The sequence below is a fragment of the Ambystoma mexicanum genome, chromosome 3q, assembly GCF_040938575.1.
Source record: "Ambystoma mexicanum isolate Mex_15411 chromosome 3q, UKY_AmexF1_1, whole genome shotgun sequence".
Classification (NCBI taxonomy): domain Eukaryota; kingdom Metazoa; phylum Chordata; class Amphibia; order Caudata; family Ambystomatidae; genus Ambystoma; species Ambystoma mexicanum.
The window spans coordinates 268,787,471-268,806,015 of record NC_090926.1 but is presented as its reverse complement, the minus strand read 5'-3'; the positions used below and the strand labels follow the sequence as shown (position 1 = coordinate 268,806,015).

The following is an 18,545-nucleotide window of genomic DNA, read 5'->3' as shown; positions in this document are numbered from 1 at the left end:
GGGGTGTAGTTGGGAGTTGGCTTTGTTGAGATGGCCTGGGGTGGAGGCCGGGGGGGGGATTAAGGTGGGACCAACTGCTGCTTATGCTGGCAGGTATGAGAGAACTCCATGGGGTAGCGACGGCGTTCGTGTTACATGCAGGGGAGAACGATTTGGTTAAGAAGACAGGTGTGGGGCTGTTAAAGAAAATGAAGTTGGACCTCTGTTGGTGGAGGGATATTTGGCCAGCGCTTGTTCGGTTCTCAGCTGAGTTGATGCCAAGGTGGGTAGGTGGAGCGGACGAGGAAGATCAACACAGATATGTGGACGTTTTTCAGGTCTCGTGGGGTGCACATGCTTGCACATCCGGACATCAAATTTGAGGCTTTCAATTTATTCCGGAAGGATGCAGTTCATTTGTCAGTTATGGGGAATTAGTACTATTTGTTGGACTTGAGGTTAGCGGTTGAAGACATTTTGAATGGGTGGAGGTAGAAGGGAATGGGGAGGCAGAAAGAACACCTTGGGGGAGGGTATTTCTGGTGCTGGGGACATGGCCCTTTGGAGGATGTTTGGAGTAGCACGGTAAGGAGGGGGTAGCGCTGTTTGCACAGACAGGCTAGCCAGGGGGTACAAAAAGGGTGGGGGGGCTGAAAGAGGTATTGAAGGAGTGGCATGGCCTCAGGGAGAAGATGGGGGGAAAAGTGGGAGTTAAGGTTGAGAGGAATTGAGGGTGAGGGGGAAGGAGTAAGTGGCAGGAATTGATTCATTGTTAATTGATCTGTAGTCTGTAAGGCCAAGGAGCCAGGTTAGCATTTATTTGTAAGCCATGGAGTGTCACATTAAAGCAACCTTTTCCACTACAAGCAAGTCTGGGTTTTTTGTGGATAACTCGTCCAAAATGAAAAGCTCAGAGAAACAGGCGAACACTGCAGGGAAGAGTACAGTCCTACAGTGGCAGCTGTTAATAACTGCAAAGACAAAACACTTCGGACCTCAGCAAATCAATCAAATGGAATAGTGATTGACAACTCACTGCGAGAAGTAGGAAGGGAAAATCCTGAGTGGCAAACCAATGCATCACCTGTACCGTACCCCACGGTCATTTGTTGTGCATGTTTTTTTAATCAACCCTGCATGACGCAATTTAAGTGCTTCTCCGAACTTAATATATGAGAGTTCTGACGATATGAAAACGGTCATTCTCGTATCCATACCAAAAGAGTGCAACAACAGTCTAAAGACTCCTAATGATTCAACCATGTTAAAAACTGCGGTAAAAAAAAAAAGACATGTTTAGGCATGCAAAGTGTGCAATGTGACTATTTTGCAATGTTGGGGAGAACAGTGGGATTGCCACAAAACATTACTAAAATAATACATATAAGCCTGCAACTTAAAGAGCGCGAGATTGGGCGAAATTCAACCACCACGGAGGCAGCTGGTATGTGGAGAGCTGGGTCATTGAAGCAGTGCCAGTAATGTCATCTATGAATGGACATCAGTCTAGTGTTGTGGCAGAGCCGGATAGCGCCTCAACTAATAATGCTACACAAGAAAATGCAGAAGTCAGCCAAGACACGCAAGAGCCACACGCTTATTGTATTAAGGGAAGAAAGAAGAAAATAGTAAAATAAAATTTTAAAGAAGGAAAACGCAAGCGAAAACATCAACAAGCCAATATCATAGCGATCCGTCACCAGAAGAAGGAGCTAATGGCACGCCAGAAACAAATAAAGCAAAAAGCCAAGAGGAAAAAGAAAGTACAAACTAGACAACTGGGTAAAAAAGGACAACGACCCAAGAGAGCGTGGTAGAGAAGTGTCAAGCGTTGAAATAAATGACAGCCACTCGCTTATGGAGTTGCAACAGCTAGGGGAGGAAGAACAAGACAAGCGTCTGCAGCCTAAACCTGAGGCAGTGAATGAATGTGGAAAGGAAAATTGTAAAAAAAAGTAACGAATGGCAACAACTGACGGGCTAACAGAACAACGACAGTGTCTACAAGCCCTATAGATGTGGACTAATTTATCATCACAGAGTTATTTAGCTCCAAGGACGCATGGCATCTTAATAGAATCACATTCTTATCCCTGCTAATGAGTTAAGCATTTTAAACACCAGTGTTAAGTAAAATTTAACTCATTGCTATTTTACCTCCATTTGTGGGCCCCCTTCTGCTTCACTCCACTGGGCTTTAGCTCATGTCAGGGGGAGACTGACCTTCAGACAGTCAGCACTGAGAAACTAGGTTTCTCTTAGTCTTATGACTTGCCATTTTTGACAACTGCATTTCAGTGCGCAAAGTACATTACTGTACCGCACACTGGTGTCCAGGTGTTTTTGGCCCAAGTCATCCACTAAGGATATTTTGGTAACTGGACCATTTGCCTGGGAGTACACTGGTGGCAGCAGAAGCATTGTTATGTATGTTTACATTTCTTCACCGAGCCATACTGTGCTTACCACGGTTTGCTCATGACTGTGGCTAGTGTCCATGATGGCTGTGCCACAAGGTTTTTTGTCTTCTTCTTTGGCCATTTTGTCCGTTGGCCTTCCTCTGGATCTTCGGGGAATCCTAATTTGGGCATGCACGGACCCGCGAAAGCTGACACTTTTCGCAGGCTAATGCATGTCATGTGTGTAGGTACCCAGGAAGTGGGCTGGGACAGTCTGGTCCCAATCCACACAACTTGTGCCAGGATGTCTGGTGTGCACGAGAGCCTCAACTGCTGGCGTGCAGGAGTGAAGCAGATCTCCTCATTGGCCAGCTGGGTGCGAGCACTCACTGGACTTCTGGATATGTAGAGGGGGTCTGAATGCAGACCCGTAGATCACCAATAGGTCAGAATTGACCTACACACGGAGCCAATTATCCAGAGAAGACCCAAGGAGTACTCAGAACCATGCAGAGATGGTTTGGCACCCTGAGCCCGTTGTTGTCCCGGTCGAGCCCTGCTTTGCACTCGATCTCTGAAGACCTGCAAACGTGCTTCAAGCCCTTGGAGTGGTGGGGCCAATCACCCTCAATGCCTCCTTGTGGCCCTGCAAACAAGCCTTCTCAGAAGTGTCCCTGGCCCCTCCAGTGGACTGACCAGCTTGTACCTTGGCACCTGCGTTGGAGCGTTATCGAGTTTTACCTCGAACTTTAGGGAAATTCTAGTTCACACAGCAAAGCATCTCCTTGCCACCTTTTTGTGGAACCAGCTGCTTTGGGCCACTATAGAGGGTACGTGTATCAGACCGCGAGACTTGGGTAACACTGCATCACTGTGCGACAGTGGCGGTCCCTGCTGGTGACCCCCTTTCTTCAAGTGTCCCAAGACCAACTGCATTGGTGCTTTCTTTGTCCTGCATTCGTGGCGAGAGATCCAGCTCCAGTTGTAAACCGGACCTGCATCTGCACCCGGAGCCTGTGTGTACTTTGAAGCTTAACCAAGGAGGGTGTTTCGTACTCAGATGACCATTTCCAAGAGTGAGCGAAGAGCTGTGTATAATCACACCACTTACCGGTGGACCCTAGTTCATCCCTTCATTTTGTACAGAAAAGGGAGCCCTTATCGTCCTTGGCTAGGGTGGCCTCTGCTCCCTAAAGCCATCCGAAATTTGGGGCAGCTTGGTTCTCTGCAGCAGATACTCCTCTGAATCTCGGAACCGCATTTCCACACTTTTGATTCCCATCGAATATGGTACTTTGCAGCTTTACACAGAGCATAAGGCTCCAATCTTCGTAGGGCTGGACTAAAGTTAGGGTTATCCACCTCTGGAGTTGGTCAATGTATTAAAAGTTTGTCTGCTCCCCTCTTGACAGGTTTTGATGGGAAACTGCACTTTACCGCATTGACCAAAAAGTGACTACGTATATTTTACATAGTGTTTGTTCTAGGTATTGATATTACTTTGTTTTCCATTATTCACTTGCATTTGATCTGAGCCGAATACATGTGTATTTTTGATATACTACTGTTTAAGGGTAATTCTTGTCATCCTACTGTGTGTGCTCACCCAAGACCTCAGATCACCCCCACTTCTCCTGAGACTTAGCCTTGACTGCTTCTCAAGCTACCTTAAATTGTCCTTGCTAACTTCGCAAAAGTGTTTTGCCTGTTTCACTAACAAGGGCGGCCTCCTAAATATCTGTTCACCAGAGCAGAGATTAGAAATCCATTCCAACATCTAGCAACGAGTACGTGGAACAATTAACAACGCAGTATCACAGATCTACGAAAATCCACTTTAAAAAAGAAATCACATGTATTAAGGATGGCAGAAGAATTGCGGTGGACTGCACAATCGTTCAATACCAGCTCCTGCGATTAACGATTGTATGTCGAGACCGGAGGCTTCCTATTATGCATTATTAATTCTTTACTAAAAAACCAGCAGCAAAGATTTCAAAATGTTAACAAATGCCAACATTTTTAAAACAGTATAAAAGAAACAGAAAAACACACAAACATCCCAACCCAAAATGGCAGTCCAGGCAAGTTAACAAATCAGGGTCTTTCCTTCTCTATAAATAACCAGGTAACTACTACATCATCCTCTTCTTTGCTGCTCGAACAGCAGATGAGTATTCATTTACTGCTCCAGCTTTTATTTGTTCATTGGCAATGTATATTTTGATGTGTATAATATTGTGTACTGTTGCAATAATGGTGCGATTATAGGTTTGGCATTGTGCAATTCACTTTCCTGGTGTTCGGGCGAGCGTTCTTCCATGCAAGCGTTCGCTCGCTTTCAAGAAAGGCCCGGGAAGCTTCTTGGCCTGCTGGGCAATGCGTTGCTTGTCTGGCTTTCTCTCTCGTGTTTTCTCTCCCTCTCCCTCTTCCCTTGTCTGCTTAGCGTGCCAATTGCTTCCCATTTCCATTTGCTTACACAACGCAAGTCCCTGCGGGAGAGGTTTGCATTGATAATACTTTGTGAAGCGCAACTGCATCATTGCTTTATTCGCCTCGATTCGCCTCAGTAGAGCTAGTTAGCTGGGACATTGCTGGCATTACTGTTAGATACTTTGTTTCTGCGACACGCAGACCTTTTCTGTGTGCCGGAAAGAAGCTTGCTCGGCTTGGGAGCAGCTGACAGGCTACTGAGGAGTCTCTCCTCTCCCCCGCATGCCCCCCTCACCTAAAACAATTATATTTTCCATACCTTGGGACTGATAGCTTTAAAAGAAACCATGTCAGCCACCAGAGGTGAGGAGCTGCACGGAGGGGGTATCCTTTTAATTCAGGGTAGTTCATCGAATGGGAATGGGGTTCCATGTAAGCTAGGGTCGGCAGTATGGGGAATAGAAGGGGGTGATCGACACCTGCGTAAGTAGTCCAGGATTCAGTTAATGATGCATTGTGGGATCTCAACAACAGTTAAGCTTCTGCTTTTGACCATCTAGTGAAGGCCATAGCTGATTTTCATGGCAAGACCCCTGCTGGGCCCTCTGGAGCTCCAGCAGACGTTCCTAAACCTTGCAAGTGCTGAGGAAACTAATGTAGAAAAAGGGTCTCAGGCTAGGAAAAGGCATAGGAGCACGGATCGGTCCCTGGTGGCTTCTTCCTCCAAATCCTCTTAGTCTTCTGTCGATTTGGATTCCTCCCCCACGCCCCTCAAGAGGAAGAATGTGTTCCCAGACATGTTGGGGGAGCCGTTCTTTGATCCCACAGTTATTCAGCATCCTCCCTCAGCTGAGTGGAGGCCATCGGAAGCTGTCTCTTCCTTCATGCAGCACTGGGTAAGGAACCCCATGGAGAATGCAGCGCATAATAAATTGAGGGCAGAATGCCTGTGCCCTTCTCTTCCTGATAAGGTGGCAGTGACCCCCAAGATTGACCATTCTAAGGTCAGTTTTCTGTCAAAAAAGGGTAAAAACCCTAGAAAGGGAATAGGTAATGCCCTAAGGTATTGTCAGGACTACCTTCTGGATGGTGTTGGTTCCTCTGGCTCAAGCTTTCGATATGCTGGAGAAAAGGTGTGGTATACAAACCCTGCTTGATGTGAATGTTCTCAGGGGCTGGGCCCAGTGTTCAGTGTGCCTGCTCGGCAACGCCAATTCAGCTTTGTCTTGAGAGGGAAATAAAGCTTTATTGATAACGTCTAGATCCCAAGTTAGCGGACATGGCGGAGGCAGCGACTAAGGCCCAGGGATTGCTCATCGAAGAGAGTTTTGTCAAGGAGCTCTCTTCATTTGTGCAAACATTCACTGTCTTAGATAAGGCTCAAAGTAATATTTAAAAAAGCCCTGGCCCTGGGTGTTTTTGCCAAGGCCGGTAGAGGCAGAGCCTGCTCCTCTGGCCGTCAGTTCCAGGGCTCTTTCCGTCCCACACAGTTTGCGCCTAGAGGAAGGCATTCCGGATTCAGCTCCAGAGGTGCTGCTGAGACCACCTATTCAGGCCGGCTATCAACCTCAAGGCCCTCAATTCTTTTGTGGTTTATCGACACTTCAAGATGGAAGGGATTCATCTGTTAAGGGATTCCCTCCTTCAGGGGGATTGGCTGGACAAGATCGACTTGAAGGATGCATATTTGGTGGTTCTGGTTCCCCCCTCCCCCCCTCAGCAGTAGCTGCAGTTTCAATGGCAGGGTTGGATTTAGCAGTTTATATCTCTCCCGTTTGGTCTCTCATCAGCCCTGTGGTGTTTCACCAAGTTGCTGAGACCAGTAATGGCTTTCCTGCAGTTTAGGGTGATAATGATAATTTAGCTGGACGATATGCTCATTCTAGCGCTGGGGAGAGTCTCCTTTGCGGCCAGCGTCAGTGTCCCCTACTTCAGGATATAGGGTTTGTAATTAATTTAGAGAAGTCTGTCCTGGTTCCTACACAATGCGCACAGTTTCTGGGCTTTGTTATAGATTCTCAGCAGTGTCTGCTCCTGTTGCCCCAGTAGAGGATGCAAGGGATTTGAACCCAGATTAATCTATAATGAGGAACGGGGTGTGGTCACTTTGGCTTCTTGCCAGGGTTATAGGTATGCTATCAGCGTCCCTTCAGGCAATATTCCCAGCCCCTCTCCATTACAGGGCTCTTCAGAGGCTAAAAACTCATCTTCAGACAGGGGCTCCTTGTTATCGGGTTGTGCATTTCTCTTAAGAAGCAACATCAGAGCTTTGTTGGTGGCTACAACACATGCAAGCGGGGGAACAGGCGGACTATCTTTGGCTCTGCTCCAGTTATGCGGCTAGAATCGGATGTCAGTCTGGCCGGTTAGGAGCTCGAAAACAAGAGGTTTCTACAGGGGAAAAGGGTAGTGATCTGCTCTAGAGCAGTCTTCACATAAACTGTCTTGAACGCCTGGCAGGCTCTTTTGCAGTGAAGAGTTTTGGACAACGTGTCAGCGGTCCGTTATATCAACCAGTTGGAAGGCACAAATCCAAGTGGTTAGCACAGGATGTTTGGCACTTCTGCATCAATCGCAGGATCATGCTGCAGGCAGAATATCTACCAGGCTTCAGCAACACTGTGGCAGATTGGAACTCCAGGTTCCTTTGAGACAGCAGCGACTAGAAGCTGAACAGCAAAGTGTTTGCGCGCCTGTAACAAGCTTGGGATCTGTTTCTCATGGATCTGTTAGCTTCTTGCCTCAACTGCTAGGTCCCTCGACTCTTCAGTTGGTGTCCGGAACCAGATGCTGTCGTGGTGGATGACTTCCTTCAGGATAGGGTTCACCTTCAAGGGTATGCGTTCCCACCGTTGTCCCTCATTCCGAAAGTGCTGCTCCAGGTGAGCAGGCAGGCAGCGTCTTTGGTTTTATTAACCTCACGCTGGCCATCCCAGTTATGGTTTTCTACCCTCCTGGAACTCGCAGTTGATATCCCCACGCTCCTTCCCGCTGATAATCACAGAACCGGGGGAGGGAGACTGTCGGTTTTCTGCAGGGGCAGCTTCATGGCATGGAAGATTCCTGCAGGCCCTGGGCATTCCAAGGCCTTTCGGGAGATGCTTAGCGGGTCATCGGGGACTCTTGGGCTAGATCCACTTAAGGTTCCTATTCCTCTGCATGGGCGAGCTGGGTGGACCGGTCCTTGGAGAGAGATTTCGATCCCTTTTCCGCCACTCCTGTAGAGGTTGTTAACTTTTTTGTATCCTTTTTAAGGAAGGGAAGGCTGACAGCACAATACATTTTCTTTCAAGGGGACATATACTAAGTCAAGTGGGAACCGGTTGGTCGATATTTCCTAGTGAAAAGAACCTTGCAATCCATCAAGATTAAGATCACTCCTAAAGCTAGGTTTTCTGTTTTCTGAGATGTTAATGAGGATTTCCGTTTGCTTCAGTCTTGGACCTCCAACGATAATCTTTCGCTTCAGCAATTGTCTAGAAAGTCAACAATGTTACTGTGACTGGTTTCTATTAGAAGAGTGTCTGATTTTAAAGCGTTGGATGTATTCACATAGGACCAAGTGTTTATCTACTTCGGTTTCTTATCCTTCTTTTACGGAGGATCAGAAATTGTGTGTTGTTCACAGTTTACAAACATATCAAGGCTACTAGTGAGTTGCAAGCTCCCACCACCTCTCAGCTGCTCATCATCTTCAGGAAGCCCTTTGCTGCAGTTTCGTAAGTCACCTTGGCTCAATGGGTGCGTTAGGTTATGAGGGAGGATGGGCTAGATTTGTCATTTTTGGAGCTCATTCCGCTCAGGGAGCAATGGCCGCTAAATCTGCTTTGCTTTGGGGGAGGTTGGAGGATGTCCTGCAAGCAGCTGACTGGTCTAAGGAGTCTACGTTTAAATCTTTCTATCACAGGAAAATTCCAACCGTAGCGAATGTGGTGTTGCAAAAGCTTTGAACTTGCATTATAGGAAGCCTCTGGTCTTGACATAGAATGTCTAACCGCCCACACTAACACGAGTGGGGGTTTAGATTCTATTGAGCAACACGATGGCAAGAATTATCCCTCCTTTCCTGCCCCTTATTTATGCTTTGTTTCTCTGTCTCCAGCGATCGTTTAAAGGCAAAGCTAGAGTATTGCTTCAGGAGAACGAGTGGTTCTCATGGTCTTCCATTTCCGGCTTGTTGGCGCTTCTGGTTTGGAATGCGGTTTCCATATCCGCTTTCCTCTTGCCAGCTTCAGAAGAGGATGATTGACTAGTTACCTGGATATTTATAGAGAGAGAAAGACCCTGATTGGCTAACATGCCAGTACTGCCATTTTGGGTTGTGGTCTTTGTGTGTTTTTCTCTTTGTTTTTATACTGTTGGTGTTTGTTAACATTTTGAATCTTTGCTGCTGGTTGTTAGTACAGAAGTAATAATGCATAATACTCGCCTCTATGTCGCTTAATAGAATCTAAACCCCCACTCAAGTTAGTGCAGGGGATTAGCAGTTGGGCATGGCTGTCTATGGCTTGGCAACCGTGACTAGAGCAGAGGCCGTGGCGAAAAGAGATGTGTCCTTAACATTATTAGCGGGAACATATGAGGGTTTACCCACCTGCATGAGAAAAAGCGACCTTGCATCAGGGATTGGCTGTCGCTGATATTCTTTTACTCTAGGAAGCTTTGATGCGAGGCAGATCCCACCTGGATGGCTTTAGTAATGTAGATATTCCAGCTACAAAAGGGAGATCAAGGTCACCCTAGGGGATGGAATAATTATTAGGTATCAGCAACAAATTGAAATAAGAGAAGTTGAAGGCTACAAAAGTCTCTCCATATTTGGCGGCTGTAAAAATACAGTTAACAGACAAGCAACAGCCTGTTCTTATCAATGCATGTAGCCCTCTGGGTGCGACCAAGTTACGCAGTATCCTGGACTCGATAGAAGAAATCTTGTTGGAGTTAATGGTGGATAAGCAGAATACGGCAGCTATATATGAGTGGAGATTTGAATACCCGATGCAGTGAACCTTTTGGTGACAATTGCTATGCTCACCTAACCCCCCGGCTACCAGAGGCAAGTTTGAAATGTAAGCAGGCTAATGTGCTGGGAAATTTCTACTTAGTAGTAGCATGACAGATTATAGAATTGTGATGATCAACGGGAAAGCTCTGGGGGGAGAAGGACGGATAACCCTACTTTGCATATGGGCGAGAGAAAATCCATTTTAGACATTTTCATTGATCTGAAAAGCTTGGACTGGGTCAGAAATGTGACTATTTAGGAAACTGAGATGAGCGATCGATACATTATGTCTAACACTAAATGTTGGGCACAATACCGGCGTAAAGCTATTGGAAGGAGTGGTAAATACTACATAGCAAGGGAAGAGATTACGCTGGACTAAAAGAATAACAGCTTTCAATATAAAGCTTGATCAGGCATGGGAATTGGAACGCACAAGGGGAAATTCCCCAAACAAAATTGATGGATGGCTGCCAGGTAGGATTGGGGCTTGGAGTAGCGCAGGTTCCCAAAATATCCCCCAAAGAGTGCAGCTTTACGATCCTCAAATTGCACAAAAGAAAAGGTCATCGAGGCAAACAATAAGGGAAATAAACGGGAAGAAATGCTATACACCAGAGCAGAAGTTGGGGAACATAAACACTTGAAGTGTAAGTACGCAAATTGGTCAAAAAGACAATCAACCAAGACAAGAAAGTAGCAGGGGTATATATTTTTTAAAAGATAAGAGATTGGTAAATGGAGATATTGCTCTTACGCAGAGGCTCATTAGCGTTATACCCGAAGAGCAGTGGATAGACCACATATCTTTGTGAAGATACAACTTCACAAAGTGAAAAGAGGCCCGATATGCAAATTCATTGCCCGCTGTAACCCAAGTATGTACGACACTGCTGATATTGAGAACATTAGAAGTGGTCTAAAAAATACAGGTGCACCAGGACCAGATTGAGCTGACTAACATTGTCCTGAAAGAAAATCCAGCTGCATGGGCTGTGTTCCTTTGTGATTACTTTCAATGTAAAACAGCAAACAATAAGATACCTAAATGCTGGCAGACATCTTTGGTGATCCCGGTCCATAAAACAGGAGGGAGAGAAAATCCTAATAATTACGAACTCCTGGCCTTGCTGGGCGCGACCAGCAAGGTTTATGCCACACATTAAAATAATTGAGAGTGGGAAATTAGGAAAAACCGGATCAGTGTCTGCCAGGCAGGCTTTAGGAAGTACTGCTCTACTATCCACAACATAGTGATCATGGAGGCATTAACAACTGGAGCTAAAACAGGTATGGGCCCAGCTCTATATGTGGGTTTTATAGACTTTTGCAGGTATTTTGATGGAGTTACTAGAGCAATTATGTGGGCCAAGTTGTGGCAGTTGGTGATTGACGAAGGTCTTCTAAGTATGCCTCATTTGCACCAGAATACTCAGGTTAGATTGGATGGCGACTGGCACTTAAGCAGACCTGTTAATAACAATACAGGCTTTAAACAGGGCTGTGTGTGGCTATTCAACCCATACAATGCAAAGAAGATAACTGGATATAACTGGGAGCTTTCCCCCTGAGGAGGGGGGGGGGGGGAGCAAGCCGTTTAACATACTGGCTTACGCAGATGTGGGCATTATCGACCATAAGTGGATGGGTCTTCCGAGATCCCTTACAGCCCCTCAAGGAATACGCTAGATCAAATGACCTGGTGATCAACTATAGTAAAACCAAAATAATGTACTTTGGCAATCAAAGGGAACAAGTCAAAGAAGGCATAATGGTCGATGCCATTAAGATCTTGAGGGCATCCGAGTACAAATACCTTGGTGTCTGTATAAGAGATAAGAAGTCAGAGGCAGAGTTATATGAGCTCCTGAAAGTAAAGACCCTAATAAAGATGAGGGCAGTTGGAAGTTACTTGAATACACAAGCCGTTTTTTCGGTTATGGGCCAGTTATTGTTATAAAAGCAATGTACTGTCCCAGTAATAACATACTGCCATGAGGCGCCCACTAATATCAATCAGTGTAAGATGGAACAGCGCTTAGAAGGGACCATTCTAAGAAGAATCCTGAAAGTTCCTAACAATGATCCTGTAAGCACAACACGACTAGAGCTGCAAGTAACTTCCCTCTATATCATGTGGAAGATAAATAGTGTGATTTTGTACATGACAATAATGAAGCAACATGATATTCCATTTTCGAACTATTGGGAAGTGGATTGGACAAAAAGGAAGCAGGGTACTTGTAAGATTTTGGAATAAAGGACAACGCTTTTTTGAAGCAATCGAGTGGTGCCCAAACTGGGAAGACAAACAACTTTGCGCAAGCGCTTCCTGCCGAAAGTCAAAAGTATGTGACTTCAGTGATAGCTTGGAAGCCTGGCAAAGATATAAACTGACCTTAGGCTTAGTCGAGAGAACCTATATTATTGAATGAAATGCAACTGGATTTAAAGAACTTTGAGTCCCGGAATAAGAATGGACTTCATCTCACTAAGTTCAATCGCCTTCCATGCTTAATAGTGACAAGGCCAATAACTAATGTCCCATTGGAACTGTGGTACTGCAGATTGTGTAAATCTGAAAAGGAGCAAGAAACAGCAAGTCATCTTTGTGTGTTGTTCGACTATTGAAAATACGAGAAACAATATTGGCAGGCTTGATTTTTCATTAGAGCAAATGAAGAGACTCCTTCTGGGGCAGATGTCTGCTGGGTTATCATTCATCTTGCTCATAGGCGATAATCGGTCTTTGGAACGAAATAGCCACAATGTTAGAGGAGAACCAGGCAAAGTGTACTAGGAGATGATGGTCAGTCTCTTACTTGAGCTCTTCTAGAGGAGTCTTTTAGCCCCAAACACACTGGTAGAGTGTATGGCCAATGTATTGGTCTATCACTTTTTAATGTAAAATTGAATTGTAAGCTTTATATGGATTACTGTTGCAATAATAGTGTGAAAGGTTACTTGTTAACTATAGCATCCTTAATATAAAAAAATAAAACTGCAACTGCTTGACAAAATGCGTGTTTACTTAAATCATAGCTGCCAACATGATCCATTCCAATCTGTGGGCGCTAATCCAATACGATATTTGTCCTTTGCATTCTGGTACTTGTAGTTCTACTTTTACCATTATAAAACTTGACCTACAAGTACCAGGATGCAAAGCAAAGAACATGACTGGATAAGCACCTACAGACTATAATACATCATGTTGGCAACTGTTAGGAAAGATTTTCTTTTTGCTGCTTTCCTCCCATAGGCTTCTATGGGACACCCATTCTTTTTGCTTGCTTTTACACATGTCCTGACTTTTTGGACATCAGTCAGGCCTTGTCTTTTTACTCATTCGTATGGGAAAACTGATTAGACTATCAGTACTGAGAGACTATGGGCCTCATTACAAGTATGGCAGTCTGGAAATAACGGTGCCGGTAACATCGTACCAGCACCCTTTCTGGACCCCCATACTACAACGATGCCGGTAAGGGCCGCGTATCCCCTGGCAAGCCTGAGCTGCTGGGTTTTCAGGCCCCTACTGGCATGGTGGTCACAGAAGCACCGGCACCGTTAGGAAGAGTGCCTCGATGAGCCCATTTCCATGGAGTCCTGTGGGACTCCAAGAAAACGGGGAGTAACCGTTTCTGCTGCCACTTGTGATATCCGGATCGCACCGGGATATCAGGCGGCAGTACGGGTGTTACAGGGTTTCCGGAAACCCACTGCCTACCTGCGGGTTTTCCGGAAACCCCATAATGAAGGCCTATGTCTCTCTCTGAATTTATTGTATTGTCACAATTGCACACATAACCCTAAAGTGAAGTGTGGTTAAGATACTTTGCATTCTCACAAGTATTTCTGTCCTTTTTTTGGTTACTGTTACAATATGCCTAGGACGAGCTGGTGGCAGCAGGCATTTTTCTTCTTTTTACTCGTGCACTTTTACATTTACGGCAAAGAGCTACTAAAGGTGGCTAGCACCGCAAGATGGCTGTGCCACGAAGTATGTTCTTTGGCCGTCTGAGGTCAGGAAATGCCATATATGGACAGCCCTTTCATCTGTAAAGCTTTTAACAGGAAAAGGGCCAGTTTGTGTGTGAGCCAGGATGTGGGGACTAGGACTGTCAGGTCCCAATACACATCTAGGTGCCTGAATGTCTTGTTGGGCAGATGTGGTGGCCAGTGGCTACCCATGGTTGGATAGTCACTGCCTGTTTGAATGGTGAAGAGTCGTACCATTGATGTACCTGGGCAAGTTTCCAGTTAAGAGCTTGGATTTTTTTTTTTTTTTTTTTTAAAAGGCCTCCTGCAGCCATTCTTCAGATCACTGCTGCAGCCAGGTTCTTTACGAAAAGGAGCAGCACGTGGACGACGCATGCAGCTGACCAGCAGCAACTCCAGGGAAGTCCAAGTGAAGCCCAGCTCCTCTGTCGGATATCAAGAAGATGGTTGTCGGTGTTTGGACTCCTGGGCAGTCAAAACAAGCAGACTCAACCCCTGCTTGAGGATCTGTGCCTTTTTAGTGTCCCTGCATGACCAGCTCTCTCTTGGGCTGTCTCGCTGCAACTGCTGCCCTTCCGAGAGCATCCTTTGAAATTGAAAAAAGGCCAGCACAAGTATCAGTCAGCTGACCAAACCTATGCTTGCTTCAAAGAGAATTAATGTGCCACACAGAAAAGTTGTAAACTATTTTCATGTCTCTTTATTTGCCACACCAAAACGTTTTTGTATTTTTTTTATATTACTTTGTAGTTACATATGGTGCATGCCTGGGAAGGTTAACTGTAATTTTCTTGCTTAAGTATTCTTGTGGCTGCATGGGGACATGGACTAAATGCATCAGCTCAGCATCAAAGGTCTTTTCATTTTCTAAGCAAGCCAACCACAACCTAGCACACACCAGATGGCAATTCAATAGGACTTGGCACCTTGATTAGGAAAGCAGGGTTCATTGTGTGTCACCATGCAGATCAATACAGTGATATGTTTGCAGCAATGATTTGTGCGCTGTACAAGTCACCACCCTGTTGGTTAGTGGCGTCTATGTGGTGCTCCCTTATGTAACAGCAGCCATTCCTGTTTTTATCTTATGTGCCCATGTCCATACAACAGCACACTGGAATGTTTTGCATATGTGGCTCTGGCGAAAAAATGTCACACTGTGCCCAGTCTTAAACACATAAAGCAATCAAAGACGTTTTCTCAAATTGTACACCCACTAGGCCAAACGCCCCTTCTACACTGCACACCATGATTTTCACTAGCTACAGGCCAGCACTAATAAGAGATGCTAATGCCAGCTGTTAAGAGCATGGGCCTGCTCTTTTTTGCCGAAATAACCCACGAGGTCTGTGTAATAGTGAGGAGGTAATGGCTGAGGAACTGTAGACCCTTTACCATGCATTAGAAGCTGGTTTTGTTTAAAACGCTTCATCAGTTTATTACTGGGCAGGCTAAAGTTTGTAAGAGGTACAATCCTTTCTGTGTAGCCTTTCTGTGCATTGTTTAATGGGTCTCTCTTGTGCGGTATCCTATCCTGTATGTAGATATAATTCCCTAGAGATGTTTCTGTATTGGGGTTGGGCATGCTCACACCGAGTCCCAACCCTTCAACATCTAAAATTCTTCAGAAACAAGAAGCAAAACAGCCATTGTACCCCCATTTCAGTGGCTGATGTTGCAGCCATTTTATACTTGCATCCAAAGCTATCCAAATGAGCGTACATGGTTCATGGTTACAAACATTTTAACATTAGGGCAAGTATTGTGAACCATGATGTGAGCACCATGCCATGCATCGGTTATGAATTTAGAGATCAACACATACAATCCTTTTATCATAGACTTGTTTATCAAACGTAGCACGCTCTGATCACGGTTATAGTCTTGAAATGCTCTGTGATTTAATGCAAAGCATACAGGAATCCTTATTGGTGCCATTTGTCCCCTTTCCCACTCTCAAGAGAGGTATTTTGAAAGAGTACAGTAAGAGTGTACCAAACTGTCAATCTTGGAATAATAACCATTTTGGAATGTTAACCTATCAGAAAATAATTCATATGGTTAGTCTAGCATTGCCCCCATGTGAAATACTAGTGAGGTGGTACGAACAGGACACCTGCAATACAAGGCCAGTGGTCAGTGGGTCCTTCGACCCTGTTAGGCTGGTCACACCGCAGTGTGCCAGTCTGGACAGTTTGAAAATGCATTCAGGCAAGACCTTCCCTAAGAGCAGGTGACAGAAAAACGATTTACTTGGGCAGCAACAGCTGCGTTTTCACATTCGAATAATTCTGTAAAGTACTTGAATTACAATGCAATGAAACCAGCTTCATTTATATTGCAATTATTTATTCACATCGAGGAGGGGTTTTGTCGCACAAGAGGAGGCGTAGTTTGGGAGTTACGTGTGCCAGTGGGGGGTGGGCGCATTCTGAAGTTTCACCTGGGCACCAAGTTGGCTAGAAACTGCCCTGCTATGTACTAGCCGCTTGTTTCCCAGTGGCATCTCCGGCCCACTGGTACATGCTGAATGCCCAAGAGCTGCCTTTAGCTCCTGCATAATCTTAATTTCGATCCCTGATCCAGGCCACAGCTAAACGTGGTTAGGCATTTTGTGGAGGGGTCGGGTATACTGGACGGTCTCCTACCTCCACAGGTCAAGTCTTGGCCCCTCCTCGCCGAAGTACCGGATAGCAGAGCAGCTAAAAGACAGAGGTAAAAAATACTGGAGTCCCTGGCGTGCATCTTCCCCTCGAGCATGGATCAGCTGCTGGAATGTGCAAAAGAATAACATCAATGTGAAGCCATGGACGTCGAAATGGAAACGGTATCAGAGCCTTACAACTCATCACAGTGAAAGGAATAAAGGAGGAATAGGCCGGAAGCGTGGGGCATCGTGCAGAGCCGTACACGAGTAACTAACGGAACCCTGGCGAAGATGGTACACTACAGAATCCGCCTTATTTACCAGCACCAGGAATAACTGTTAGTGGCACATCAGCGTGGCTCCAAAAACGTATTTGTAGAACGTCACATCATGGGGCTATGGTTTGTATTGGGTTCCTTGTTAGTGGGATATATGGGGGAAGGGGGATAACAGAGCTACTTTACGCCTCTTGCCAGACGTACCAGGGACACACTAGGCTAGCGTAAGGTCGTTCCTATGGGGGGCACACTCATCCGCGAAGATGGCAAAACAGGCACTCAATAAGGACTTTAAATCGCCATCAATCAATGGAACAGGGATGGGTCCAAATAGAGTGCTAAAAGGCTCCGGTACAGATGGCAATTTAATAGGTTTGTGTGGAGCACATTAGGGGGCTGACAAGTGACACCCGTAGAAGTGAAACCTAGCCGTCAGCCTACATCTCTATTTGAAACCCCAAGCTCACCTCCCCGGCTTCCTCCTCTACTGGACACTCACTAGGTATTGATAGTCCTAGTACTACTTAGAGGCGAGCTGGTGGTCGGTCCGCACCGCCCATAGCCATCGCCTGCCCCGCCCCTCGCTGCTGAACGGCCCTCCTCCGGGCAGTCCTGGGTCCGCCTGACTCCACTACACACTCGCATCGCAGGCGTGTGTGATCCTTACTATCCGCTGGCACCACGCAGCAACACCATGCACGTGGCGCTGCGATGCCCGAATAGCCCTAAGCCCCTCTCCCGGGTGGCTCAGTCACCGGTGACAGGCACGCCCCACGCTGCCCGAGAAAGTGCTGGAAGGACCCCGCGCTGCTGCGTGGCCACACACTTCCACGTGTGCGGAGGCACGGGCGGGCTATGCTACGAAAAGGCGGAACAGCTCCAAAATGGGGCGGGGTCTATGCCGTTTTTTTTTATTAAACGAGTCTAAATATGGCAGAGTTGAATCCACCCCATCTCCGACCCATGCCCGCGGCCGTCACAGCGCCGGCGCTGTGAAACCAGCTCTCCTGTGACACTGACAAGTACACACACCAAGACGCATTTTAAACCGCAACTACTACTTTCTACCAGTGAAAATGGTATAATGAGGCACAGCCTTGGTATTCAACATCCCCTACTGTAGGGTGACCAGATTTCCAAAACGAAAATCCGGGACGACCAACAAAATAAAAGAGGGACTACTGCGTCACAGCCGACCAATTACCGCCCCTCCCCCAACACGCCCCCACAACCACCACCCAATCATATTTACAGCACTCCTCCTTACTATAAACTGTATATGATCTCATTTGTGCAGTTTTGTCTGTGAATTTTGATCTGTTAATTCAAATGAAGTGTTTGCTCTAATTGATATTATATGGCCTGCTACACTGATTTCCAAGTCAGTCTCTGTGGCATAGTCAGTAAGTATTATGACTTGTACCTGAAAGGTTGGGGGTTCGAACCTATCCTCCAACTTCAAAATTCTGAAAGTGTTGTGAACAATAATTACAATGTTAAGTTCTGTAGCCACCCAACCATGCAAATCCCGGACAGGGTTTCTAAAAATGAAAAAAACTCCCAGGACTGGGATGGAGGGTGATTTCCCAGAACAGAGGGTGTTTCCCTGGACTGTCCCAGGAAAACTGGGACGGTCTGGTCACCCACAGATCAAAGCTGCCAGCAACATAAAGAACACTCCTCTACAGCAGGGGGAACCTGCTGGTATACTATACATTGAAAATAAAAATACATTGATATTGTCTATTGATTCAACATGGTCCAATGTTATACGGGATATGTACACAAAGCTGGAAGGGCGG

At 46.0% G+C, this 18,545-nt stretch overlaps 1 protein-coding gene across 3 annotated transcripts in view; it reads right to left on the bottom strand.

Annotated features, from left to right (window-relative positions):
- The window catches only part of CNPY2 (canopy FGF signaling regulator 2), a 219,448-nt gene extending 201,805 nt beyond the window's left edge, over positions 1–17,643 (bottom strand). Inside the window, exons 1-2 of one of the 3 annotated variants that reach the window (XM_069653740.1) lie at positions 17,243–17,643; positions 16,467–16,588 (exon numbers count right to left, since the gene is read on the bottom strand). In XM_069653740.1, coding sequence (XP_069509841.1) covers positions 16,467–16,578 — 112 coding nt within the window. In that variant the 5' untranslated portion in view covers positions 16,579–16,588; positions 17,243–17,643. Of the gene's footprint in view, positions 1–16,466; positions 16,589–17,210 lie in introns of all 3 variants that reach the window. The other 2 variants (XM_069653741.1, XM_069653739.1) reach the window with 2 other exon arrangements.
- Positions 17,644–18,545: the final 902 nt, after the last annotated feature.